Raw genomic sequence first — 23,896 nt, forward strand, 5'->3', positions numbered from 1 at the left:
TTTGTTAATTGAATAAAACTATTTTTGATACAAAGAAAATATATGAAAGCAACAAAAGTAATTAACTTGACTATTAACGGTTTATATATTTTGTACAATATGTACACATTATAATGTGATGTACGCAAATAGCATATTTTTAAATTCGTGCACATATAATTTTATTATCGTGCTTCATAAATAACATATAACATAGTATATTTATTATTAGCATATTTACTAAATAATATTTATTAAAACCATTTATTTATTTATTTGAAAAATTTTCCCTAAATTAAAATATCGTAAGGATTAATGTATGTATTATATTCTATATGTAATTGTACAAATATCAAAACAAAGTAACAATTGAAAAAAATGGTGTACAAAATTGTACAAAAAAATGAGCAAAATTTATAAAATATAAAAAAAACATAAAATACATAAATAAGCATTTAAAATAGGTAAAATGAATGAAATAAAAAAAACAAAAAAACTTATATCTTCATAGTAATTAAAATTATAATACCATAAACATATATGCATGTTTGTATATATTTTTTAAATTAACAAATTGTTTTCCAATATATTAAATAAACTATATTCCATGTTATATCCACATATATTATATATATACAAGATACTTCCAAAAAAATTGGATAACAGTAACAATATAATATGTCACTGTATGAAATCTAATTCGTCAAATTGTAACTATTATTAGGAATAAAATTTGTTGAGAATTTTTTCAGTACATAATATATTTCTAAAAAATTTGATTAAAATTTTTTTTGTTTTTTATCATCCTTGGTATTTTTTTTTTGCTTTTTTACATTTTTTGACCTAATTTAATCCATTTTTTTATTTGACTTGGAGCATTTTGGATACTTTAAAAATATGATGAATGACAATGGTTTGAATAATAGCCATAAAATGAACAACACAAACAATTCTACTATTGGGAGTAATAGAAATGCTATGTTTCAAAATCGTGGAGGAGTTAATCAAAACTCTGCAAATCCAAATATTTCAATTGGAACATCAAATAATATCCACCATATAGCAACACAAGGAAATACAAATAATAATATGGTTGGGCAAGGAATTAACAATTATAATGTCAGTGGTATTAACATCCATAATATGGGGAACAATGTTGGGATGAGCAATTCAAAAATGAATAATAATAACAATAATAATAATAATATTAATAATGTAAATAATGGAGAAATTGGAATGACAAATAATTTTAACAATGCTCATGTAAATCCAGGATCTTCTATTCGTGTTGCACCAAATGATGATGAAGAAAAAAAAAAAATATATCAATTAATATTTGATTTATGTTTTTCTGAAAAAAGAGAAAGTGCATTATTAGAACTATCACGAAAAAGGGAAAAATATAATGACATTGCACCAGTATTATGGAATTCTTTTGGAACTATAACGACCTTATTGCAAGAAATTGTGTCGATATATCCACAATTATCGCCACCTTTGTTAACAACATCTTCATCAAATCGAGTTTGTAATTCATTGGCTTTGTTACAATGTGTTGCTTCACATCCAGAAACAAAACAACATTTTTTAAATGCACATATCCCACTATTTTTATATCCATTTTTAAATGCAGAATCAAAGAATAGACCGTTTGAATATTTACGTCTAACGTCTCTTGGGGTTATTGGTGCATTAGTTAAAGTCGATAATCCAGATGTAATAAATTTTTTATTACAAACTGAAATTATACCCTTATGTTTACGAATCATGGAAACTGGAAGTGAGTTATCTAAAACTGTTGCTACATTTATTGTTCAAAAAATTTTAATAGATGAATTAGGATTAAATTATATATGCGCAACACCCGAAAGATTTTATGCTGTTTCAACAGTTTTATCAAATATGGTTAATGCATTAATTGAAAATCCATCATCAAGATTGTTGAAACATATAGTTCGTTGTTATTTAAGACTATCTGAAAATCCAAGAGCTTTAGAAGCATTAAAATGTTGTTTACCCGATTCTTTGAAACATATAAATAAAGCTTTTATTCCATGTCTTAAAGAAGATCCATATACAAAAAAATGGTTAATTCAATTACTTTATAATATTAACAATGCTGAACAAACACAAAATGTTCCAAATCATCTTAATGCACTAAATAATATTCATATTCATCATGTCGCCCCACAAACTATCTCGACCCCTCACCCTGTAAATCCAAATAACCATATTAATACGTTACCAAAAAATAACTATAATAATATTCCACAAAATATGAATGATACTATAATTCAAGAAAATAATAACAATATCAAAAATAATAATTCAGGAAATAAAAATAATCCCAATAATTATAAGGATCAAAATAATACATCTAATGCCGGTGCAAATTCGAATAACAATATTAATAATAATAATAACAATATTAATAATAATAACAATATTAATAATAATAATAACAATATTAATAATAATAACAATATTAATAATAATAACAATATTAATAATAACAACAATAACAATATTAATAATAATAATAACAATATTAATAATAATAATAATAATAACAATAATAATAATATTTCTAACGTAGCTAATAAGTCAAATCATTCAAAATCAGAACCAAGCAATATAACATCCACTATGCTTTCAAATAATAATCAACATAATACAAATTCACAAAATGTTTCTACACCCAATATTAATAACCCCAAAACGAGTTCTACAAATAATGATAATATAACAAAAAATATTGCCATGTCAGGCAATAATAATAGTAGTTCAATTAATGTTGGTAATAATAATATTGAAGTTTTTAATACATCTAACAATGCAGAGATAGAAACAGTTCCAACAAATACATCTAGTAACACATCCTCTACTTCTGCTAATGTAGATACTACTGTGGCTACTAACAATAGTAAATAATATTTTTTTAATTAATATTTGTAAAAAAATATATATCATCGTACAATAAATATAAAATTGCTTTAAATTTTATTTATATTAAAATGATTTTATTACATATATAGTGAAATATTACTGTTTTGGATGTATGCATGTATTTATGTTTACGTTTTTTTTTTATTTCATATTTTTTTTGTGCAATGTGTTGTCATTTTATATTTTTTCACTTTCAAACATACTTGAATCTTTTCCTTTATATAATATCAAATGAAGAGTATCAAATGTAATTTTGATGAGCCTCAATTTTTTTTTTTTCAACCCTCTTGTTTATTTTTATTTCCAATTTTAATATATGGATGTTTATTCAAAAAATATTTTTTTTTCACAAATATTAAGTAATATAGTATATTTGAATTGTTTTACTTATTATCCATATTTATGTGTGTATATATAATTGCCCAAATATACGAGACTATAAAATAGGTAATTTATTTTTTCGTTGTTATATCTATTATTTTAAATGAATATATAAATTAAAAAATATATGTAACGTACATATTTTAACTATAGTATGTTATTTAGGTTCGCCATATATATAGCCTTACAATATAATATTATGTACAATTTTTCTGTACAGCTAGCTAAAAAATTAATGAAACTGAATGGCTATATACACATATGGTGATATGTTCATTAACTTAACACATTGTGTAGTTATGGTAAAATTAAATGAAATAAAAAAAAAGGAGTAGACAAATATAAGGTTTACACAAAACATGGAGTATAACTATTAGTAGCCATCCAAATTATGAATATCATTATATAATGTGAATGAACACATAAGTTGCATAAAGATATGTACATGAATAAATGAATATATATATATATATATATATTCATAACTATGTCTTGGGAAATTGCATGAATAAATTAAATCATATTACTATAGAGGTAAGCATTTCTTCAATTATAGGGTCGATTTCTTTATTGTTTACTATTGCATCACATAAAACTAAAGCTGTTTCAATATCTAAAACTTTTGCTGCAAAAATAATTAAATGAAAATCAGAGCATCGTGAATTTCCATTAACACCTCTATTTAATTTACTGCTTGAAAAATATTCTTTAACATCATAAACAGTTTGAGGTTTATTTCGATTTTCCCGTGAAAAATGATAATTTTTAAAAATAGAACGTACTATTTTGGGTGCCGAATCATTAACACGTATTATAAACCAATCTGTGTCAAATTTATTAGTTTCTTTTCCACCTTCTAGAATTTGAGGTAATAGTTCATATTTATTTGGGGTTCTTAATTTTATATGTGATGGATCATCTTGTATTTCATCAATTAAATTATCTCTTATCAAGCTCATTCCTAAATCAGATACCATAAAAGCATTTGTAATAGGTTCATTATTTAATGAAGGGTCTGGTGATATTGTACATGTAATAAAATTTGATATACTATAATTAGTATAATGTGTATTTTTTTTTAAATTAGATAACTGTAATTTGGCTATATTTACTAATTCTTCTGAAGTTAAATACTCTTTTCTTGGCAAATGAGTAAAAATAATTCCAATTTTTTCTAATCCTAATTTTTCTGCAATTAAATCTACATTATTCATGAAATAATCAGGTAATAGTCTTACTTTATCACCTTCACAAAATTGAGGTGGTTCATATATACATTCACAAACAGCTCTTATTCCTAAATTATAATGACTATCTTCTTTATAATATCCATACATCCATCCAACTCTTTGCTCAATCATATGATTTTCATAACACCAATAATTGACAAAGTTTTTTATTTCTTCAATATTCATTAATTCTAAATGATCTACATGTCTATATTCTTGATGCTTTAATGTCACACTTAATGGTATTTTATTTAATTGACCTTTTACTAAATATACAGATTTATATTCATTATTTAATGGTAAATCTGTTGTATTATATTCTCTTAATTTTAGAAAATAATCGAACGATTTAAAATTTGGTTCATTTTTTTTATTTTCATTATTTTCTTTTTTTAGTTTATCTTCTCCATAATTAAAATTTTTATTATATCCAGATTTATTATCATTTTCATTTTTCAGTTGATTTGCATTAGAATTATAATTATTATTAATAGATTCTTTTACTACATTGTTGTTATATGTCATGTTTTTTTTCTCTAAATTTTCTTCATGATTTTTATTGTTAGAATTACTATTATTTGTACTTTTTTTATATATAGGTTTTATTTCACTTTTTAATTCTATAATACATCCATTTTTCATATTATACTCATCAATAGTTATCCAATCATTATTTAAAGCTTCATTTGAATAACCAAATAAATATATTTGCTGTTTTTCAACTGGTACATTTAAAATCTCATTAATTTTATTTTTTAAATCAATTATTTTTTTATCTTTTTCGATTTCAATTCTATATATTCCTGTCACACATCGCAACCTCACAATTATTTTGCTCATTTTTTGATTTCGTGCAATACCAGCTTTTATCTATATTACTATTTATACTTTATTTCACTTTTTTTTTTTTTTAATTCCTTAAGAAAAATGAGAAATTCATTTCATAGGCATACATATAATATGTATGGGTTTATTTATTTGTTTAAATTAAGGATGAAAAAAAAAGCTAGACCAAAAAAAATATAAAAAAATATATAAAATAAAAAAAAATAAAATAAAGTAATAATAATATAACAAAGTGAAATACCAGCAATAGTTGCGGTAGTAATAATTTATATAGTATAGTGCACAAAATCTATGAATTAATTTTTTCAATCAAATATATGCTTATATTTTTTTTTCCATAAAATAATTTAGGATACGAATATTATCTTTTTATCGATAACTCACATTTAGATCTATGTCATATATATACCTTATTTATGTATTCATAAAATTGTAATAATAATTTATAAGTAAACATAAAATGTCCATTTTTTTTTGTTTCTCTTAACCACAATGTTACTATTCAAGTATGCTTATTTTTCCCACATGCATTATTATATTTATTATTATTTTTTTTTTTTTTATTAACCCTTAAATAGTACACTAGTATTAAATTAAAAAAAATCAAACTATAAAATTAAAAAAAACCAAAAAAACAAAATAAAATACATATCATACGCTTAGCAATTTATGAACATTCCAATGGTGTAAAATGAATGATAAGTATGGATGAAGTTATGGTTTGTGTTTTATTTTCCACCATTTTAATTAGAATATATATCCTTATTTTGGTATTTTTATAATTCAATATTTTTTATTTTACGATTTTCCTGACCATACCATCCTCATAATGCAGGTTTAATTATTTTGTGTTATTTATACATTACTAGCTATTGATTTTATTCCAAGAAAAAATAGAATTTCTCAAATTTTATAAACTATATTAATTATTATGTACAAATATTATTTAATTTATCTTAAAGGTGTATTTTATTGTTGTACTTAATCATGTTTTTTAATTGCTAATTTTAAGACAAATAAAAAATGAGGTACATATATCATGTGCATATTATTCCCCTTTTTTGAAAGTGTATACTTACTTTGGTATTTTTTTTAATTTCACACACATATTCATGTGTTAAGTCATAAAAACGAGAGAAAAAAGAAATATAATATTTTTTATAAAGGAGTATATATACGCATTTCCTAATTAGCACATATATATACATATTAACATTGTAGTGTAGGAACAAAGGTAGCTATTTTTTTTTATATAATTATATTTATGAACTGTTCATGCGAAAATAGTAAATGTTACAGCTTTTTTCTTAAATTGGCATTCCATAGAATGTATGCATATATATATATATATATATATAGAATATTTTTTAATGCTTATATTTTTCAAATATATACCATCTTCATATAATATAACAATTATTTGTTTAAAAATTAACCTATATCTCCAAACATAAGAATTTTTAGTTATATAAAACATGTGCATAATGAAATTCATAGAAGACGAATTATGTACTAAATCAATATATGAATATTTCAAAAAATTTTTAACTTTTTGCACATACGTTTATCATATAAAATTTTATACATTCACAAAAACAGCTTTATAAACAACTGGCTACATAATACATATAGAAAGGAATTAGCATTGAGAGCACTTAAAGTTATTGTTCGAATATAATTATAAATACCCTTAATTACCTTTTTTTTAACAATTTTTATTTTTTTCTTCATTACCCAACCTTTTTCTTTATTTTATATATATATAGATATATATATTATACACATAAAAAAGTATATAAATATCCTTCATGGTTTATTTTGCCGAAAAAAATGCTATTCATAAAAAATAAAAGAGGTAAAATAAAAGGCCAAAGGAATGGCATTAAAATAAAATAAAAAAATATGTATATACTTTTACAAATTCTTTTAATTTTACGGAATTTACAAAATTTATTAAATGCAAAAAGGAAAAATAAATGCTAAAAATTCATATAAAAGCAATTAAATAAAGTAAAATAAAAAAAAAAAGTAAATTTTTTTTTTTACTTTTTTAATTCTTTATCAAGTATCTATAAAACAAATATCGATGTATCTATCATTGCAAATAATGTAATATTTTGTATGCTGAATATGTCATTTTCGTTAAATTTTTGTTATATGGTAAATGCATTTATAGTTATATATAATTTTATAATTTATACACTATAAGTATATTATAAGCACATTATTTCATGAATATTTTTTTTTATAAATATATTTTGGTTCCCTTTTTCAATTAATTAAAAAAAAATAGGATTTCATAAACGATTTTAAATCCTTTGATTTTTTTTAAATATCTAAAAATTAACAAAATAAAATCCTTACATAATATATATTAAGAGAGTTACATCACATAAAAAAAAATATATTACTATATATATATATTTTTGTAAATAATATTTTTATTTTTCTTAAATTTTATGTATCCCAATTATATCAACAGATTCCATCAAATTATGAAAAATTATTATATTATAGTAATTTAGGAATAAAAAAAAAAAAAAAAAAAAACGAAAGGGGGAAAGCCACCAGATTTATGGAAATGTATTTTGCCATTCATTTAAAAAAATAATCATTTGATTTAATTTATTAGTACTTTTATGTTAAAATTAAAAACGCAAATGGGAAAAAATTAAAATTTCCCAAATATTTTAAATAAATATATAACATAGTATATTATTGTATATGCTATTCATTTAATTTATATGTCAGTGCCTGCGGTAATTCTATTTGTATTTAGTTTAATTTAATTTAATATATGCACATATATAATGCTTAACATTTAAAAAAAATTTACTTTAATAATATAACACGCACTTTAATATTTATTCTTAAGATATAATCATTTTGCATCATCATCTTTATTTAAAAATAATTTTATTTTGTACCAAGTTTCGTTATTTTTTAATTTTAATTTTTTATTAACATTTTTTTTTTCCCTTAACTGTATACACAAGACATATGCATTTTATGCATGTGCTACAGAAGTATATATATAGATGAGTATATAATGCAAATGCTTATTCTGGAAACGTTTAGCATGCATTTATATATATATGTATATATGGTTCCATATATGCTTATAGGCATATATGTTATCATTAGTTTGTTTTGTAACTATTTTTTTATGTTGATTTGAGTTTTTTTTATATATATATATATAACTGTAATTTATTCAGTACATTGTCAAAGTATAAATTCTATAATGCTTTGAAATAAAATAAAATAAAATAAATATATACTCGATACATACAATCTAATATAAAAGTGCAAACAAATGGTCGAGGTATTTCCTTTCCTAGTTTTATTCCTTCGATATATAAATATAGAATAGCAAAATAGTCACAAAAGCAATGATAAAAAAAATAAGAAAGAAGGATCAACATGCTTTTGAATGCATTGAAATGGACCAAATAAATAAATTAACTGATAAAGCAATAGAAAGCAATTCAGAAAACGATAATATAAATGTAAATAAATTAAGTCATTATTCTTCAATAGATATAAATAAAAAGTCATTTATTGATGATGAAAAAAATGTATGTAATAAAATATATGAAACTATGAATAACCAAAATAATGAAAATTTAAAAAATCGAGATGTTAATTGGTTTGAAAATAATGATATCGAAGAAGATAAGTTTAATTCTATTAATAGTGAGGATGATTTTCGTCAAATGGTAATAGGAATGAAACGAAATGAAAAAAATGATAAATTGTTGAATTTAGATAAAATTCTCGAAAATGATTCAAACCAGACACTTGCACCTTTTAACGAATGCATTGAACATATCGAATATGACGAAGATTTCCATAAAAAATGTGCAAACAATTTTCGTGAACATACTGTTGACTTAATAAATGACACTCACGAAAAGGATGAAAAAAATAGTGGGAAAAATGAACAACTTGATCTAAAACAAACATACACAAATTGTGGCAAAAATGAGCAAAACAATCTTGTTATTGATAATAATAATGATAATAATAAATTTTATAAAGTAAATAGTGATCCAGATATCATGGACTCAAGTGATATAGATCTTCAAAATGTTTTAAAAAAAAATAAAACTCGTGATATTTTCCAATTTAAGAAAAAAGGAGAGGGGGGAAATATTCTAACCCAAACCTGCACTTCCGATTTCAAAGATATTACAAATATAACAATTCCATTTTCTAACATAAAAAAAGAAAATGGAAAAAATTATAACCAGAATGGCAATGACGAGAAGATTGCCGATCATCCTACCCGTCTGAGCAATCAAAGTGCCAATGCACTACAAAATAACAATTTGAATAAAAAAGAAAATATTTCTCAAAAGTTGAATTATCTAAAGCCTGAAAGTTTAACTCCAAACAACGAGACAACAAATTATATGGATGAAGTTATTAGAAAAATGACGGAAATTGTTGATAAAAAAAAAATGAATTCAAAAAATGAAATGATAACTGAAATGGACGGTGATAATAAGCCAGAGTCAAACAAATTGCAAATATTAGATAAACATAAAATTAAAAGAAATGATTTAAAGCATTCTCTTAAAAAATACCATTCTAATAATGTTATGCCACGAAGGCAATCATCAAATGATATATATACTTTTGAACATTTTTCAAATAAAAAATTTCATAGCACTAATAATATAGAAGATATCAGTGATTCCATGTTTGATTATTCTCCTGAAATATTAAATCGTAAGGGAATTGAAATATCAGAAAAAAAAGAGGGAGAAGTGAAAAATGGAAAAGATCTAGTAGATGATAATATTAAAAATGACATAATTTCAGAAACTGTTGCATTTGAAAAAAATTTTAAAAATTTAATAACTGATGAACATTTTTCTTTAACTCCTGCTAATAGGAATGAAGAAAATAGTCTGAATTTGTATGGCAGTATTTCAGATATGTCTACCAGAAATGAATCAAAAATGAAAATGAATAATAGAAATGAATTTTTTAAAGACAATACTATCCGTAGTTTTATAAACCAAGCAAGGGAATCATTTGGAATAAAAGAAGGGAATAAGAATACCGAAATAAATAAAGAAATAATAGAATTAATAGAACATGATAAAAAAAAACAAAATAATAATAATGAAGAAATTAAAAATCCAATAGAATCTTCTCCTGTTGTTGAAGTTAACAATCATGTAGAAAGGGTTCACACAACAGGAGTTGTTGATTTATATGAAAATAATTTTAAAACAATATCACAAAGGCCATTAAGCATTGATCAAATTAAAAATATGAATAATTTTCAAAATTTAGAAAAAAATAATTATGAATTTATTAAAAACATTGAAAATGAAAATAAAGAAACTGAGGTAATTAGCGGCCCAGTTAATCGATTAACTAGTAAAGGTGGAAATATAATAAGAAATTTATTGAGAGTTGGAAATAAAACCGATAAAAATATTATTTTAAATATTCATAACAAAAGTAGTATTGAAAAAAAATTTATGACAAATTCAACAGATATAAATATTCTTCAAATTAATAATAAAACGAATAATACATCTATTTGTAAAGATGAACAAGTAGATGCAACAGGTGAAACTGAAAAATATACAACATCACTTGTTAATGATAATAAAATAAAAAGAAGAATAATTGATTGCAAAAATGATAAATTAAAATGGGGAGCAACACAAGTAATTATCGATATAGATGATACTATTAGATCAAGTGGTGGTTATAAACTTTTTAATTATGCATTAGGTGGTGTGGATGCACAATATCATAGAGGGGAAACATATCCAGGTTCTTTTCAATTCATATTTGAATTAGCAATGAATAAATTACCACCAGAATGTAAACCTTTGTTATTATCTGTTTTAACTGCTCGAATACCCCAAGTCCCAATAACTGAAAATTCATTTTTAAATATAAAATTTAATGAAGTAGCAGAAAGAAGAGGAATTAAAAATTGGGGTATTGATTGTGATAATAAAACTTTATATTCTACTTTAAAAGAATGGGTATGGAATGAAACCAGAGGAGAAAAAAAATTTATTAATTTTAAACAATTACATAAACATGTTGTACATCAAAATTCCCTTGTTCGATATATATGGATTGGAGATACAGGTGATATGGATAAACAAGCTGGTGAAATGATGATTAAAACTTTTCCACAAAGAATGAAAGCTGTTTTTTTACATCATGTAAAAGGAAAAGATGATGAAACATTATTACCAAATGATTATTTTATTAAATCGGTTCCTGTATTCTTTTTTCGAACTTATATTGGAGCTGCCACAAAAGCCTATGCATATAATTTGATAGATAAAAAAGGCTTAACTCGAGTTCTTGTTCAAGCAGTTTTAGATTTAGAAAAAAGCCGAACACCTTCTAGTTCATCTAAATGGGAAGACTTAATCAAAGACATCTTATTAAGTGATGCAATTGATGAACTTGATAAATATAATGCAGAGACAGTTAATAAAACAAAGAAAATTATATCATATCGTATGAAGGAAATCTCAGAAAGAAAATTGCATTCTACCAGTTAAACATATTTTATATTCCTTGACTAGTAAAAAACATGTATATATAATACATGTGTACATACATATATGTTTTTGCTTATTTTTCACAGGCGTATTGTATAAAATGCATGCGCTTTATTGTATCCATCATTTTTTTGTATTTTCCATTAATTTTACTATTTGTGTGTACATAAAACATAAACAAAACTTATATCTGCTTGTATGCGTGAGTATACCGATATATGCGTATGCAAGTTTTATCTTTTAAATCAATCGAAAATAAAAATAAAAATTAAAATAAAGTATGCCTTCTTCCTGAAATACGCAACACATATCTATACCAAAAAAGACTGGGGTTAACTGGTCATGTAAATTCTGTTTTCATTGATAAAAAATAATAAATTTGGGAAAAACGAAATGGGAAACATATTTTGACGTAAAAAAATATAGTTTTGTGCCTCTTGACAACGCAATTTAATTTTATAGCTGGAAATTATTACCTTGAATTTTATCACTATTATTTTATCTTTTAACGAAAATAATCATCTTTCCTATCTTAAATTCTCTTTGTACATTTTATGAAAAATTAGCTTATTTATTTTTATCATTTAATATATATCATTCATTTATGAAAAAGTAATAGCATATTTATAAAACAATTTTCAGCTAGCCAAAATTATAAAAAAAATTATGTATTTTTTTTTTTTCACCCTCACAAATTGTCATAAATATATGCACCATACATATACATATGGATTAGAATTTTTTATTATTCTAAGAATTTATTGTATGAATTTCTAAATTTTCAAATAATATTTCATCAAATATTATTAAAATAATTTTTGCAAACAACTAAAAGTATTAATTTACAAATCCTAAGTATATATTTACAATTTTTTTTAGTATAAGAAATGAATATATACTTCCTTTTTTGTTCATGTATTAAGAATATATAGAGAAATGAAACGTATTGTAAAAACAGAAGAAATATTTATGTTAATTAAAATGTAAGCATATTAACAAAAAATAAAGAAGAAAAAAAAACGTTTTATTTACTACACTACTTGGCTATTTTGTATAACATATGTTATTCTTCATTATTTTTTTTTGTAGCGAAAATATATCAGATATAAATGCTGTAAATCATGTGAAATTAGCATTTAAACATATTATCCTGGATTTATTCGGATTATCAATGCTACTAAAAGTGGATTACAAATTATTGAAGTTTGCCAATGCCAGTAACTTTTTTGTTTTGAAAACAAACATACGGTAAAACTTTTATTATTTATATACTTCGATTTATTTGCACACTTATCCACACATACATATTATAGTCTATTTTGTAAATACACTTTTTTTGTAGATTTTTGAACCTTTTTCTCTACATAATACAACCAAACAATACACAAAAATACGAATTTAACCTAAAACTTTTTAAAATTTCAAATTTATTAACAAATTTAACAACCATACCAAGCATCTCTTTAAACATATGCGAAGAAACGAAACACTGATATTTGTGGAATTACTCCCTTTTTACAATTAATAACTAATTTATAATTATATACATGTTTATATATATAATACAACATATGCACAAAGAAAATTATTCTTATTTTTTTTTCTAAATAAAAGCATTTCTTATTTCATATTATGTTTTTGTATATTACCAATTTATTAAGAAAACATTAAATAATATATACATATTGATATATCAAATAATTATATAGATATATCAATGCATAAAAGAAAGTTTTTGTGGTGTTATTTTTAAAAGAAAATGTAATAATTTACTAAAAAAATAAAAATAAATATTTTACTAAAAATAAAAACAAAACCATTACTAGTTGTTCTACTTGATCTATAGTAAGATGCAATTGAAACTTCTTCATTATTTTTTACAAATGTTCTTGAATATTTAAAATCATTATTATTTTGAGCTTTGTTCATATAAACGTTCATCATTAAAACATCTGATCCATCAGCTGATTGACATATACAAGAAAAATATTTTTGATCATTATTCACAGGCAACTTTGTAAATATAGAGGATTTATCTCCATGTGTAATCAGTTCATTATTAAAAAGAGTTGATGAGTTAACAACTTTATAATTATTTTCATCCCATACTTTATTATAATAATGATTATTTAATTCGTTTTCATTATTAACAATATCCTCATTTTTAACATATACATTAGTAAAACAGTTGTTAGGTTTTATGCTATAATTAAGGGGACATAATAATACAAGATCTTCTCCACTTTTTGTATATGCATCACATACTTTGTTTACTCTATAGTTTACAGCACCATCTATAGTTATAGCTGCAGATGTTCTGTAGTCATAATTAAAATCACATCCTGATGCTTTTTTTGAACGCCTTGGAATATATACTTTTAATACTTTTCTAACAACTTTATTTTCTTTTTCCATATAACAATAACAAGAAAAATTTCTACTATGTACAACAATAGGTGGAATAGTAAATTCAGATTTATGAACATTATTTTCTGAAATGCTTTTTATATTATACGCACCACGAACATAATCTTGTATTCTATATATAGTATTCATTACTGATATATATTCAAAACATATTAAGTTTTCATTAAAATTATCTTGTTCTTGTTGATTTATTCCTTCTAGTTCCTTATTTGTATAAGGACATGTAAATTCGACTGTTTCCCCTGGTGATGCATTTAATGTAATAATATTTTTCACTAAATTGGCTAAATCAACTGATTTTTTGCTTGTAATTCCATTTAAGCAAAGTATCACAATTACTAATATACTTGTTATTATATTTTTTACATGAATCATCTTGCTCATCTTCACTAAATTTTATGCATGCCAGCAAATCAGTACAAATAATTATTTATATTTATATGGATATATATTAAATACACTCTATTTGTTTTTGGAAAAAATATAAAAATGTGAAAAAAATATGGTTGCTTAGGAGAATGAACAGAAAAATAAAAGATCGCGATTAAAGTGGATCGAGACAAATTAAAATGCAATAAATGTGTTCACTAAAATTTAACAAAATGAAGGATATATTTTTAAATTTTGCAAAAATTAAAGCGCAAATGAAAATTTGGGGTATGCATTTTGTAACGAAATTTTTATTTAAAGCATTTACAAAAAAAAAGTCAATGCTTTCAAATATTTCAAAAGAAAAAAATGTTAAAAATGTAAAAAATGAGAAAAATCCAGAAAATGTGTAAAAATTCTTAATTAATTTAAGCCAATGTAAAAATAATTTCAAAGAAATATATAAGTAAAACAAATTAATATATGAAATAAATCAGCATAAACGGAAATTCACACATTGCGTACCATTATTTTTTATCAATAAGTATAAATACACAAAAAACAAAGCATACATATGATAAGATATCGAAACTATTTTTTTAATTTGATGTTTATTTAAAGTATTCTTTAAAAAGAAAATCTTTAACACCATTTTTATTTTTTTCATAAAAACATACAATGAACTAAATATTAAATTAACACCACACACTCATTTTACAAATATTATCTTTTTAAAGACATTGTTTATTACATCATATATATATATATATATATATATATATATATATATATAATATTAATATCAAAAATTTTATACTAATTTAAGAATTACAATTTACCAATAATCTTCATTTTAATGTTTCTTCAAATTTTCTCCCATAAAAAAAATGTGTGCATGCCCAAATGAGATAGCTAATGCATTTTTTTTTTATAATATCGTATAAATCTTGCATAAATAGCTAGATTTTTTTTTATAATATCGTATAAATCTTGCATAAATAGCTAGTTTTTTTTTTTATAATATCGTATAAATCTTGCATAAATAGCTAGATTTTTTTTTTATAATATCGTATAAATCTTGCATAAATAGCTAGATTTTTTTTTTGTTCCATATGTTTTAAAATATGTAAAAATAAACTAGTTGTAAATATTATATAAAAAGGGGAAAAATTAAATCGTATAAATATGTAATATGCATACGAGCAACTATTGTATGTAACACTTTATATTGATTTAAGTTTTTTTCGCACAACTAATATGCGCATGCACTTATATTATTATTTGATCAAGATATACACATGCATTTTTATAACTCGTAAAATATGAAAATTGTTTTGTCTATTTAGTTGCATTTCTTCAAATATTATAGTGATTAATTATTATTTATTTTTGTTTACTCGGACGAACAGCATTTCGAAATTAATAGTTGGATAAAATACGCGCCTTTAGCTAATATCGCCAATATGTATGCATATATATGGGCAACTACTACAAATGCAAAATAATAGCCCCAATACATGTGTGCAAGCACATTGTATGATTAAGCAAAACAACTCGAAACTGTTCAGTCTTCGCTTGCCAAAACAAAATGCACCATGATATCCCTTATAATGATAAACAAAAACATGAACAAAAATATAATAGGGAAAATATGAATATAAACCAAAAAAATGAACTGCTAGAAATCGTTAACGAAATTCCAAAGCTATATGAAGATAAGAAGAATGAAATAATCTCATCTTTAATATATAGTTATATTCACAAATACCCAAAGTCGATAGAATCATATGAAAGATTTATAAATTTTTATATTCAAATAAAAAATTATAAGAGTGCATTAAATTTGTTATATGCTGTAATATATTTGGATAAAGACAACAAAAAATTTATTGAATTAATGAAAAAATGTGAAGAAAAATTAGTTTCAAAAATATGTAAAATTCCAGCAATATATAAAAGTCAGATATCTTACCCTGAAAAAATGGGATTATATAGAGATAGACAACATATAATAAACAGCCTAAATAATGAAACGATAGCTATGTATGGACAAAATGGTCCACATCATTATATGAACGACAATACTACCGAACCTGTGTTAAGTGAAGACATATTCAACAATAAAATACATATAGTTAAACAAGGAAAGCATTATATTGCTTTGGCTAAGCATAATGTTGAACCTGGAGAAATAATATTTCAAGAAAAACCTTATATGTTAACACAACATGTTTTTTCAAATAACTATACATATTCAACATGCTACCATTGCTTAAAGGAAAGAAATGTTAGTGAGAAAAGTTATGCATGCCCAATAAACCCACATGATTGTCCATATATTTTTTGTAATTGGAAATGCTTAATAAATAATATAAAGGTTCATGAAATTGAATGTTCGATATTACCAATAATTTATGCAGCCTCTAAAGAATCAGGAATAATGTATTATACAGTACTCCATATATTTAGAGTTTTAATAAAAACAAGAATTGAAAGAAATTATAATAATAGAAAATATAATATATTAAATGATATATTTAGTGTTTATTCATATTATAATGTAGTTAAAGAAAATCAAAAAAATATATTTAAATCATTTAATATTTTAGCAAATAGAATAGTACTAGAATTCCCATCTTCATTTTATTTATATCTAAAGCAAAATGAACTCGTTGAGTTCATGTTAATTATATGGCAATATTCTCCATTTATAAAATATTATTCACCATCGTCAATTTTACAAAATATAAATCCTGAAATAACGTTTGGTTTGGTTTATTCACCAATTTTATCAAAATTACATCATAGTTGTATACCAACTTGTAGCTACTACTATGATGAAAATGGGATGTTAACTATTCGAGCAATTTGTAAAATACCTGAAGGTGGGAAATTATGCATTAATATATTACCTGATCAATATTTACCTCTTAAAATTAGAAAAAGTTTTAAAGGCATACCAAGGGTTTTTGCCTGTGATTGTATTAGATGCTCAGACCCAACAGAAAATAATCTACATTTAAGAAGCATGAAATGCCCTAAATGTGTAATTGGATACATCTATCCTATAAAAACAGAAGCATTAGTTGAAGCATTAAAACTTCATTGGTATGATCAAGAAATGAATAATACTATATCAAACGATAGTGAAAATCCTAATGAATTAGATATTATACATAATGAAGAAAATATGATATTTCAAAAAAATATAAGTCTTAATTCCTTTTTAAAATTTTCTAAACAAAGTGAAGGAAATATAAATGGTAGTAATTCAGCATATGATAACAAAAATGGTAAAAATATATCTCAAAATAAAGCAAAAGATATGAAAAATAGTTCCGAAATAAATAAAAAATCGATAGGACAATCAAGTAGTAAAAATTCACACACACACTATTTAAATGAAGAGAAAAAAAAAAAAATATGTTCCAATTTAGAAAAAGAAATTGAAAGATGGATATGCTCAAATTGTGGAAATTTATCACTAAAGGGTAATAAAAAATGTGTTAAATTAGAGAACAAAATATATTTGTTATATAATGAAGCAGAAAATAATTATATTAAAGGAAATGTAATTACGGCTAGAAATCAACTACTAAAACTTTCCAACGAATTTTTTAATATTTTTCATCCAAATCATTATATAATATTTAATGTTAATGTATTATTAGCAGGACTATTAAGACATGATCCAAATAAACAAGTTTTTGATTCTTTAATTTTTTTTAGAAAAGCAATTATAGCAGCAGATAATGTATTACCTCCGTGTTCATTAGAAAAAATTCATTTATATGCATGCTTGGCGCATTACACATTTAACTGTTCTAATATTTCAAAATTATATAATAAAGGTTTTGGATGGTCTAGCAAATTCATTTTTGATCCTATGTATGCATCTATATGGAACTCATATACTATTACAGGATATAAATCAACATTAACTATTTTACTTTTACAAAAATTAAGGACATACAGTATATCTATGAATAAATTTACTCCTCATATGGATATAGAACTTCATATAAACAGAAAAGATGAATTTTCTGATTTTTATCGTAAAGTTACACGTAACAAAAATGAATCATTTAAACAGATTAAACAGGTTGCGAAAAATGATCCGTTTTATCCAATATATATGGCTTGTCAATGTATGGATATAAATTTTGAGGAAAATAAATACTTTGTTAATATATTTAAATCTTTTAAAAATATTTACTATTTAGGAAATGGTTTAAATGCATTATGTTTAGCATCTGCCTTTGGGAATGTCAATCTTGTTAAAGTATTATTAAAATTAAATTATTCTCTTTTTTTTAAAAATGAATTAAATATTAATGCACTTTTGCACATGGCTAGCTCCTATTTACCAGACGAACAAGATGCATATCACTCAAATTATTATTACACGTTACTAAAAGAAATAGAATTACAACATGTTGAATTAGAACTTTTTGAAAAGGATTATTTTGGGGACATAAATACTGCTTCTAATGATCCATATAATCAGAATTTTGAAAAAAAACATAATTACATGAATCCATATAATTTTAAAAACAATATAGAAAATCCAGTTCCATTTGATCTACTACTGGATGACGAATTTGTATATGGAGAAAAAAGCAAGGATATGGATAACCGTCAGAAAAATATTCTAATTTTATTTATAAGTCATTTGTATAATGTTCAAAAAAAAAAAAAAAAAATATATAAAAGGAACCTAAAATTTAACAAAAAAATTATGGCCAACCAAGCATATAATTTTATATCCAAAAGCGAAGCAAGTAATACTAGCAGTAGCGATAAGGAAAGTGAAAGTGATGTTAGTTCGATAAAAATTGATGAATATCACAATAAATATAATCATTTGAGAGTAATAAAGAATCATGAAGATGCGAGTTCAGATATCAATAGACGTAGCAACGACATATATAGACGAAAAAGTGCTCGAAAAAAGAAAATGAAAAATCTAAGTTATAACGGTAATAAAGTTTTAACAAATTTGTCTGAAGAGGAAAATATTGGCGATTTGAACAACAGCAAATCACATAGAAACAATGATGATAGTGATAATAATAATATTAATAATAATAGTAAATTCAATAGGTCTTTGAAGAGTCTCGAAAATATTGATGAATTGAGTATAAATGGGAAAAAAAAGAAACAAAATTCTGAAAAAAAATTTAAAAATGAGATAAATGAATATAGCGGAAGTAGTAATAGTTCAACATTTGATAAAAATTCTAGCATAAATAGTCAAAACGGTTTTGAAAAACATTATTATGATGAATATAATATAGATATAGAATCTACTTCTGAAACCTCAGAATATGTGTTAAATAATAAAATGAATAATTATTTTTGTGAAAAATTGCTAATACAATCAGTTTCACATAAGCTGTTAGGCTTTAATAATGCGTTACATTATGCATGTATAAGGGGAAAAAGAGAGTTAGCTAAACAACTTTTAATAAGTGGAGTTCCTGTGATGCTATTGAATGGAGAAGGTAATACGCCGTTACATATGAGTGCATTTAGTGGTCATAATGAAATTGTTAAAACATTAATTGAATTTAAAACTGATGTAAATTCTGTAAACACAAACGGAGAAACGCCACTGATGTTAGCAACTTATCAATTACATTTTAATGTGATAAAAACTTTAATTGAACACAATGCAAGTGTAGTTGTAAATGGTGTAGATATTGATACTCCAAATAATAAAGCTATAAATAATTATTCCATTAGTAATAGTATTGCTAGAAATAATAATAACACAATATTACATTGTTTAGTATATGGTATATTAAAAACTCATAAAATTTTTTATAAAAACAAATTAGATATGGATGATACAGCTACAGTTGTTAGCCACGGATTTAGTGAATTAACTTCTTCGAAATATTTAACACAAACATCAACTTATTTAAATATTAATCATACAATTTCAAATATTCCTATTATTGAACAGTTATCTCATGATTTTTTTCTTTTACCTTTTAAATTATTGCACAGAATAAAAAAAGCTATTATTATAATAAAATATTTAATGATACATTGTCCTATTTATTTATATGAAATTAAAAATTCTAATGGTTACAACCCTTTTGAATTGTTAAAGGCTATTTGGAAAAAATTATGTGAAAGAAGAATAGAAATATTAGGTGTTTCAGATTTAAGAATGTCATCTTTTAGTGATAACCAAAAAAATATTGTTTTTCAAGGATGGTCTCTCATAACTTCATTAATCAATATACTCTTGTCTATTCTTCGGACAGATACATCTGTTTTGACTTCGATTTATAAAAATTTCATATGCATTAAGGATCCAAATAATTCTACAATACAATTAAAAGAAATTGAAAAAAAATCTAAAAATAGCGAGGAACAATCGAAAGAAACTACAAACAAAAATGAGGCAATTTTAAAAAAAACATCACTAATTATGAACAAGTCAGGCGAAAATGAAAAAAAAAATGACGCGAAACCAAAGGTTTCAAAAAAAGTATTTCTTAAGAAAATTAAACCGCCTTTAATAAAGAATAAAAGCTAGTGGTTGTAATTAATAAATTTGAAAGTTCTTTCATATATTCATATTTTCACGTTTTTTAATTGATATTTAAAACTAATTAGCATATTAAAATATTATCATACTTATTTGTTATTTTTTGTGCAATTTTTTTCTTAAAGAAAATATAAATTTTTTTTGTTTCTTTATTTGTTTAAAAAAAAATTATAAATAATAAAAAACAAAATAAAAAATTTCAAAGAATAGTTACAAGTATGCACACAAAAAAAAGTGCAAATTTGTGTTATATTCGAAGTTTTTCCAAGTTTTTTTTATTTTCTTCTTGAAATTGTCTTATTTATTTTTCATTTCGATTGTTTTCTCCTTTTCTTCAATTTCTGTAACTCTTGTTAGAATGTCTTCAGTTTTTCCACTTGTGACAAAGTGGATAAACATTTTTGCCATCAATACAAACCAATAAGAATTCATTAATAAAATAACAAGTAATAAAAAAGTGATCCATATGAATGTTTCGACACGAATTAGTGAGCTGAATACATTATAATTTTTGTGAATTGGCAAAATACAATTTTTTGCAAATATGTATAATCGTAAATATCCCCAACTCAAAAATAAAATGCAAAATGATGAAACGGTTATAAATTTGTACCTTGTATCAACAAATACTCGGCACCTATAAAAGAAAGATAAAAACAACGGGAATGAAACAGATAGAAAAAGTTACATAAGTAAGACGTGCATGTAATATATTCTTTTTATTTTTTAAATAATTTTTGTGCTTACGCTGAAGAAAATATCTCACATATATCATGGCATAACATAATAATGGCTCCAACTCTTATGAGGTTATGACCATATGAAAAATAAACTAATATCATTGCACAAAAGTGTTGCAAAAAATTTTCATAAAAATCTGGTAATTTTTCAGACTTTAATAATGAATATACAGATGTTAATAAATATCCACCATTCAAAAAGTAGTATATATGAATTAAGTTTGATGTTTTTTGATTTGGATATTCTAAAAAAAAAAAATATATATGGTTTGAAATTCATTTGTTTTATTTTTATATATATTATAGTTATAATTTATTTTTAAATTTAACCTACAAAATAGGCACTTGTTTTTCCTTGCCCTCCCATTTCTGCTGGAAAATATATTTGATCTTTCAGAGAAATAAATCCAAATACACTTATTAGAGAAAAATATATCAAATTAAAAAACATGACGTTAAACCTTCCAAGTTTAATTCGTCGAATATAAGGGCTCCATTTTCTTTGTTACAAAAAACCAAGTAAAATAAAAAAATAAATACAAGAAATGGAAAGTATGAACTATATATATATTATATGTACATGTAAATAAAAGGAATGAATTATTTTATATGTGTTGCAGCATACCTCTTCGGAATAAGACATTCTCCAATCAAAGTAGAAATTTTATTTAATATCAATTTTACTATAAATGTTACACACCCACTTAATACAAAAAAAACAAAATACCGGGGTTTTGGGGAAACATTTGTATTTGTAGAAAATATCTTAATGTCTTCTTTTAAATTATATAAACAAAAAAATGCATACAATCTATGAAATTCTTCTTTGATAAAAAATAAAATGTTTCCATTACGTATTTTTTTTATCAATTCATATAAGGGCCATATTTCCTGAATTGTAAATATTATTGTAATTAATAATAATATTTTGAAAATTGTATCAAGTTTCATTCTTAATATACAAATGAAAAAAATAAAAAAAATGAACAAAATGAAAGCATAAATTATGTAAGACAAAAGGCTATAATACACCAACACATAATTATAGCCAAATAAATTTTTTTTTCCTTTGATATATTTTTTTTTTAATTAAAAAAAAGTTTATTATAAAGAAAACAAAATTATAGAATAAAAATAGTGAAATACAAAATTATATTATTTTAAGGATATGGTTAATTTATATGCTGTTATATTTTGATAAAAAAAATAAATAATTCAAACTATTTTTTTACAAAATGGGTCGGATATGTATGCAAGCAAATAAGCGTTTTAATTTATGATATGCATATTTAGGAAACTTTGAAAATCATAGCCATGATTTTTATTTTTTCATAATGTCATAAAATAAATAAATTATATTGAATTATACTGAATTATATTTTTTATATTATACAAAATTGACAATAATATATATAACAAGTTTTAACTTTCAAACACATTCGTTTATAATAAATATTACAGCTTATTACACAATAGTTTTAATGAATACAAATGCACAAAGTTTTGAAATAATAAATCCATTTTATAGTATATAGATATGTTTATATAATTTTTTATAAACGCTGCGATCTTTTATAATAAACACCTTAATATTAGAATAATCAACATATAGTAGTCACAAAGTATATACGCAATAAATAAAAAAAGAGATAAAAACAAAACAAAACGAAATTATAATTTAATTCTGCTATTATGTGCATTAATAAAAAGGGAAACAAATGCTGCATAGTTATTAGTTTCTATTGTTGATCATATTTTTCACAATTTTCTTTTTTCCGAGAAATATATATGTAAAAATTTTTGTGGTTTTATTTTTTTTAATTTATTCCATCAACATACAAAACATCATTGTATATCAAAATGTCA

The 23,896-nt window shown here is 23.0% G+C and overlaps 7 protein-coding genes across 7 annotated transcripts; 4 read left to right on the forward strand and 3 right to left on the reverse strand.

Moving 5' to 3' along the window:
- Positions 1-876: 876 nt before the first annotated feature.
- PBANKA_1107200 (protein CAF40, putative) lies at positions 877-2,910 on the forward strand (the record flags this gene model as incomplete). Its single annotated transcript, XM_034565600.1, has 1 exon — positions 877-2,910. One exon carries the CDS (start codon positions 877-879, stop codon positions 2,908-2,910), a length of 2,034 nt encoding a protein of 677 aa, XP_034422281.1.
- Positions 2,911-3,824: 914 nt separating this feature from the next.
- On the reverse strand, positions 3,825-5,375 carry PBANKA_1107300 (nuclear protein localization protein 4, putative; the record flags this gene model as incomplete). Its single annotated transcript, XM_034565601.1, has 1 exon — positions 3,825-5,375. The coding sequence occupies one exon, from the start codon at positions 5,373-5,375 to the stop codon at positions 3,825-3,827; it is 1,551 nt and encodes a 516-aa protein (XP_034422282.1).
- Positions 5,376-8,773: 3,398 nt separating this feature from the next.
- PBANKA_1107400 (conserved protein, unknown function) lies at positions 8,774-11,932 on the forward strand (the record flags this gene model as incomplete). The annotated part of the gene is made up of 1 exon (XM_034565602.1): positions 8,774-11,932. One exon carries the CDS (start codon positions 8,774-8,776, stop codon positions 11,930-11,932), a length of 3,159 nt encoding a protein of 1,052 aa, XP_034422283.1.
- A 936-nt stretch (positions 11,933-12,868) lies between these two features.
- On the forward strand, positions 12,869-13,425 carry PBANKA_1107500 (conserved Plasmodium protein, unknown function; the record flags this gene model as incomplete). Its single annotated transcript, XM_034565603.1, has 3 exons — positions 12,869-12,915; positions 13,022-13,180; positions 13,275-13,425. The coding sequence occupies 3 exons, from the start codon at positions 12,869-12,871 to the stop codon at positions 13,423-13,425; spliced, it is 357 nt and encodes a 118-aa protein (XP_034422284.1).
- Positions 13,426-13,681: 256 nt separating this feature from the next.
- PBANKA_1107600 (6-cysteine protein) lies at positions 13,682-14,743 on the reverse strand (the record flags this gene model as incomplete). Its single annotated transcript, XM_034565604.1, has 1 exon — positions 13,682-14,743. The coding sequence occupies one exon, from the start codon at positions 14,741-14,743 to the stop codon at positions 13,682-13,684; it is 1,062 nt and encodes a 353-aa protein (XP_034422285.1).
- A 1,573-nt stretch (positions 14,744-16,316) lies between these two features.
- Positions 16,317-21,278, forward strand: PBANKA_1107700 (SET domain protein, putative; the record flags this gene model as incomplete). The annotated part of the gene is made up of 1 exon (XM_034565605.1): positions 16,317-21,278. The coding sequence occupies one exon, from the start codon at positions 16,317-16,319 to the stop codon at positions 21,276-21,278; it is 4,962 nt and encodes a 1,653-aa protein (XP_034422286.1).
- Positions 21,279-21,587: 309 nt separating this feature from the next.
- PBANKA_1107800 (longevity-assurance (LAG1) protein, putative) lies at positions 21,588-22,981 on the reverse strand (the record flags this gene model as incomplete). Its single annotated transcript, XM_034565606.1, has 4 exons — positions 21,588-21,927; positions 22,038-22,275; positions 22,361-22,530; positions 22,656-22,981. 4 exons carry the CDS (start codon positions 22,979-22,981, stop codon positions 21,588-21,590), a joined length of 1,074 nt encoding a protein of 357 aa, XP_034422287.1.
- Positions 22,982-23,896: the final 915 nt, after the last annotated feature.

Source organism: Plasmodium berghei, assembly GCF_900002375.2.
Source record: "Plasmodium berghei ANKA genome assembly, chromosome: 11".
NCBI classification, from domain to species: Eukaryota; Apicomplexa; class Aconoidasida; order Haemosporida; family Plasmodiidae; genus Plasmodium; species Plasmodium berghei.